The sequence below is a fragment of the Mus pahari genome, chromosome 2 (genome assembly GCF_900095145.1).
Source record: "Mus pahari chromosome 2, PAHARI_EIJ_v1.1, whole genome shotgun sequence".
Classification (NCBI taxonomy): Eukaryota; Metazoa; Chordata; class Mammalia; order Rodentia; family Muridae; genus Mus; species Mus pahari.
In genome coordinates this window covers 16,561,349-16,566,951 of record NC_034591.1, presented here as the reverse complement: position 1 = coordinate 16,566,951, position 5,603 = coordinate 16,561,349, and the positions used below count along the sequence as shown (strand labels likewise).

General features: G+C 43.4%; 1 protein-coding gene across 2 annotated transcripts in view; it reads left to right on the top strand.

Moving 5' to 3' along the window:
• Positions 1–5,603, top strand: part of Reln (reelin) — a 447,612-nt gene that overhangs the window by 422,157 nt on the left and 19,852 nt on the right. For both annotated transcript variants that reach the window (XM_021190313.1, XM_021190312.1), the window contains exons 58-60: positions 1,920–1,993; positions 3,156–3,317; positions 4,353–4,510. In XM_021190313.1, the coding sequence (XP_021045972.1) occupies positions 1,920–1,993; positions 3,156–3,317; positions 4,353–4,510 (394 nt within the window). The remainder of the gene's footprint in view (positions 1–1,919; positions 1,994–3,155; positions 3,318–4,352; positions 4,511–5,603) is intronic.

Genomic DNA, 5,603 nt, shown 5'->3' with positions numbered 1-5,603 from the left:
TCTCTCTCTCTCTCTCTCTCTCTCTCTCTCTCCTTGTTCTTTTATCTCCTTGGTATCTACTTCTGTGCCCTTTTGTAATCTTTTTCCCTCCACCTCAAACATACGAATTTCTCCGTGCATTCCAGAGTCTGTCCCTCCACTGCATCTGATCACTCAGGATTCCATAGTCTTCCCGCTTATATCATACCTTGAAAAGCAGGTCTCAAATGTGGGTATCTAACCTTGACTGGCTCACTAACAACTCAAATTTATATTAGTATTTTAAGTTACATTATTCGTTTACTGATTTGAGGTGTGTGTGTCTGTGTGTGTGTGTGTGTGTGTGTGTGTGTGTGTGATGCAGGCCATGGTTGCTCATGTGGGGATCAAAGGACAACTTGAAAGAGTCAGCTCTCTCCCCATACCATGTGGCCCTGGGACTCGAACTCAGGTCATCAGGCTTGACCACAGCTCCTTTTACCACCTTTCTCACCAGCACACTAACTCCATTTTAGTCGTTTCCACACACTTCTGACTTACTCTCAGTATGTCCCATGGTAAACTCAACAGCTTCGCTCCTACACCAACCCCTCCTTATGACTCCCGTTTATCAGACCACCTTTCACCTGGAATCAGTGCCTCTGCCCTCTAATTCTACCTCCACATGTCCTTCCCTCCTCAGGTCTTCTCTGCACCATCACATCCATTCGTGCCCTATTTAAGTCAACAAATGTCCATCAAGTTCCCTGTTGACACCCAGTTACTCTCCACTCCTACCTAACTTTGATGTCAGAAGAGCTTTATGTAGCTTAGCTCTTGGTCCATTGTTCCGCCCCTCAAACCTTCAATGGTTTTCTGTTCTTAAGTAAAGATTAGCGGCTTGTTTATCCGTATCACTGAAGCTCAGCTCTCTAGCTTCATCCCACAGGGCTCCATTCTCTCCCCACTTGCATCCAGCCTCCTCTGCCTCTCAGGTGCTCCCATCCTTCAGGGTGGGCTTGCATGCACATAATGGGTGAATTAATTTCCAGTCCATCTAATCAGCTGCAGTCTCACCATCCCTTGTTATTTATGTGTCCTCTTTTTGGGGGGTGGTTTTTTTTGGGGGGGTTGGGGTTTTTTTTGTTTTTTTTTTCGAGACAGGGTTTCTCTGTGTAGCCCTGGCTATCCTGGAACTCACTCTGTAGACCAGGCTGTCCTTGAACTCAGAGATCCCCCTACCTCTACCTCCCAAGTGCTGAGATTAAAGGCATGCACCACCACTGCCCGACTTTATGTGTCTTTTAAATCCCCACTAATATTATTGGACTAAACTTCTTATTCTAATGTTGAATTCTAATTGTCTCATTTATGAGTGTTACACCTGAGAGTTTTAGCACTAACTTGCCCTAATACCAGTGGTGAAATAGCACTTGTTGATTAAATCAACAATTAGAACTTATATTTGAGTCCCCAAATTTTATAGCATTTATGCATTATTAAGGTTCAAACATTTAATTGCAGATAGTACTGAAAAGGAGAAACAGCCATAAGAATGACTATTAAAGTAATAATTTTTTTTACATTTTTCAGTTCCAAATAAAAACTTAATGGCAGATAAGTGCTGTTAAAACAGTGACCATGCTTTGCACTAGATACTTTCAATTTCCTTCCATAGATTTTTCTCATAATATTTTAGCCAATTTAGCTTATTCAAGTTCATGTAATGTGGTATATTAGTTAAATTAGTAGAGCTAATACCTTAAAATCTTTACTTCTCAGCTTCTCTGAAAATTGCATGTCCTAACAGCTCTAAGGAATGAATTCTCCATTCTTGTAAAACTCTCTCTGAATACTTGATTGCCCATTAGAGTCTTAATGTTGAGGTGCAGCATTTCTGATTAGTTATATTGGGTATCACTTAGTCTAGCCCATGCACTGATTGCTCGTGTTTGTTTTAGATTGTGGTGGGCTGTGAAGCCACTTCTTGTGGTGACCTTCACTCCGTGATGCTGGAGTACACCAAGGATGCAAGGTTAGTGAAATCAGTTTACATTTCCTTCAAACCTGAAAACATAATGCAAATGTGGGCCTAAAGTTAAGGTTTAGAATTTAAGAATTGAAAAGAAGCAATTCTGTGTATTGAAACCAGGAGGTTGTGGCACACCTATGGCACACCTGTAGCCCCAGGACTGGGGAGGCAGCTGCCTGCAGTGCCTAGGGAGGCCTGGTCAGCTTGTGTGAATATTCATGCAATTCATTAGCATAAAATTTACATGTATGTCTTCACATTTTACCTTCAAACCAAAGGGAAAAACTGTTTTCACACTGGGCAGCAGCTTTACATTTTAAAATAAGATATTGAGTTTGCACTACTATAACTATTTGCTTCACGCTACTCATTTTTATCCAACCTTCAGAAGATTTTTAATAGGCAGATGATCTGAATATGCTCCCACTGGTGGCCTGCCTCCTAAGCCACCTTAGCAGTGGTGGACGGAGCCTGATGAGGCACTTCTCTTGTAGATAGCTGTCTAACACCATCACTAGGAAAACTTAGTTATACTAGGTTAAGTCGATTGGTTCTATGTGTGTTTCTAGTGAGAAGTTACTTAAACCCATTTTATACATGCTGTCATTTTATTCTGCTGTCTGTGAATACATTTACATATGTTAATGTAGTTTTAAAGAGTTAACATGCATCTAGTGAGCAGTTATTTTCTTTTTGATTTTAAGTTATCTATGCTATGAGAATTTCATACATATATGCAAGGTATTTCAGGGTTATATTTTAACTTATTTTCAGTGATTCAGTGATCTATGGTTATATGTAATTTTTGAAAGGTGAAATTCTAAGTGAATAGATCTTTAAAGAGAGATACCTAGAACGATGGTTCAATGGTGAAGAAGACTGGCCGCTCTTCCAAAGGACCCAGGTTCAGTTCCCAGCACTCAGTGGCTCACACCTGTCTCTAATTCCAGTCCCAGTAGAATTGCCTCTTCCGCCTATGCAGGAAATGCACACCTGTAGTGCCCACGCATACATGCAACAAACATTCATACACATGAAATCAAAATAAATATTTTTTAAAAAGGAAATTCACATGAAATGATTTGATCCTATCCCAAAGCATTGTCTGACATATTAATCACATCTCCTTCTGACTTGTCTAACGCAGCCCTTTTTATGGCTACAGGTCCGATTCCTGGCAGCTCGTGCAGACCCAGTGCCTGCCTTCCTCTTCCAATAGCATTGGCTGCTCCCCGTTCCAGTTCCATGAAGCCACCATTTATAATGCTGTCAACAGCTCAAGCTGGAAGAGGATCACCATCCAGCTGCCGGACCACGTCTCGTCAAGGTGAGCTGTGTACAGAGGTGAGCGGAGTGGGGCTGTCAGGCAGCCTCTGCAGCGCTGTGCCTCGGCCTTCCTAAGGCTTTAATACAGTTAGTTCCTCATGCTGTGGGAACCCCCAACCATAAAATTATTTTTACTACTTCATAATTTTGCTACTGTTACAAATTGTAATGCAAATACCTGTGTTTTCTGACAGTCTTAGGCGACCCCTGTGAAAGTGTCATTTGACCCCAGAGGGGGTCGCACACAACCGGCAATGTTGCTCTGCTCAGTCCTGCAGGAAGATGAGAACAAAGTTTTAACTGCAACCTGAGGACCCTTTCTTCTTCTTGCCATTTCATGTCCCAAGAAAAAGATGGGAACATATTTGTAAATCACTCACAGAGCCCAGATTTTCTTTTAACTACATATGGTACTTGTGCAACATTTACTCAAACATCCTGAATGTTAGCTTCTACGCAGAGACTAAAGTTGGGGCCAATTCTGCCCTAGCGCTCCATCCTGCCAAAGGCTGTGCTGCTCATGTGGACATGCAGACCTCCTGGGTTGCCAGGTTACAGGAAGCTGAGGCCACATAGTGATTTTCCTGAGAGCAGCATTCATTTCACTGAAAAATTTAGAAAAGTATATGCTTCTTTAGTTTTATACATATATGTATATGTGTGTATATGTATATGTGTGTATATGCATATGTGTGTATATGTACATGAGCACGCGTGCACGCACACACACACACACACACACACGGACATAGAATTACTGTAGAATGAAATAGGAAATTCTCATAGAAGTTGAATAGAAGCAGTAGCACAGATCACATACAAACACACATGTGCATGGGCACATAGGCAAAGGAAGAGAAGATACAGCTTTCAGAAAGGCATGTAAGGACTCACACCCAGAGCCCGGAAGATGAGTCATCCCCCTGCTTCTGGGGCGCTTTGAATAGAAATTTGAGAGCTTTCCTCAGATCCCATTCCCACAGGCAGAGACTAGACACAGGAACGCCTGTTAACTGTGTCCCCTTGGGTCTCTCAGTGCCACACAGTTCCGCTGGATCCAGAAGGGAGAAGAGACGGAGAAACAAAGCTGGGCCATCGACCATGTGTACATCGGAGAGGCTTGTCCCAAGCTCTGCAGCGGGCATGGCTACTGCACCACAGGGGCCGTCTGCATCTGCGACGAAAGCTTCCAAGGTCTGAACCCAGGCTGCTCCTGAAGCAGGACCCTGTGGGCTCCTTATGTTACATACAGGACACCAGGACGTGCATGGGAAGGCCAACTGAGGGGCAGAGGTGGCTGACATAATCTTTGACCTCTAGGTTATTATCTTTGGAATGAATTCTCAGCCTTGAGATATATTACTGAATGCATTTTAAATTTTTTTTAGCTGGCCTATAAAACACTGGCTTTCGTTATGATATTTACATATATGCTCTACTTCCACCCCCCAATAGTTCCCCTCCTGCTTCCTGAAACTCATTTTTAAAAGAAGACTGAGGAGTTGGAAAGATGACTCCAGCAGTAAAGCACTAGGCTTACAAGCTCAAGAACCTGAGTGCAACCCTAGAACTCACATAAAAGTGCCAGGCATGATGTTATACACGTATACTGTCAGCACTGGGGACCCAGAAAGCAGGTTCCTAGGGCTCACTCAGCTGCCAGTCTAGACTAGTTGATGATCCCCAGTCAGTTAGAAAATAACTCAAAGGAGGTAGATGACATTCGTGACAATGACATCTGAGGCTGTCCCCTGCCCACTGTATACACTCATACAAGTATGTGCCCACATATACTCAAAGATACCTCACATCTATGCATTTTTTTAACAAAGGCTAAAATCAACTTGATAGATTCTGAGTATAATGATTTACATTTGTAAGTAGACAAGTCGGGGTAAATCTACACTGGAGACCTTGTAGTACCTTGTGTTCCCTTTCACATGAGCTTCCTGTCCCAGCCACACCCAACTCTGTTTCCTCCTCTGGGCCTTGTCTTCATCAGCGTCTATCTGACCCCACCTTCCTGCACACAGCTTTCATCCCCCACGGTTGTAGCTGGTGGTCTGTGACACTATGGGAAAGCGAGCTCCATCGTACAACCAAGTTCATTTCTACTGCTTGGACTTCTAGAGGCCAATGTTTGGGACAGTGTCTGGTCAGACTCACAGGGTGGGGACAGCCTGCCAGACCTGCTCTCCTTCCGCCAGACTCCTCAGCAGGCTCCAGACTCCCTCCACCATCACACACTCACCATTACCCCCTCCACCATCACACACTGACCATTACC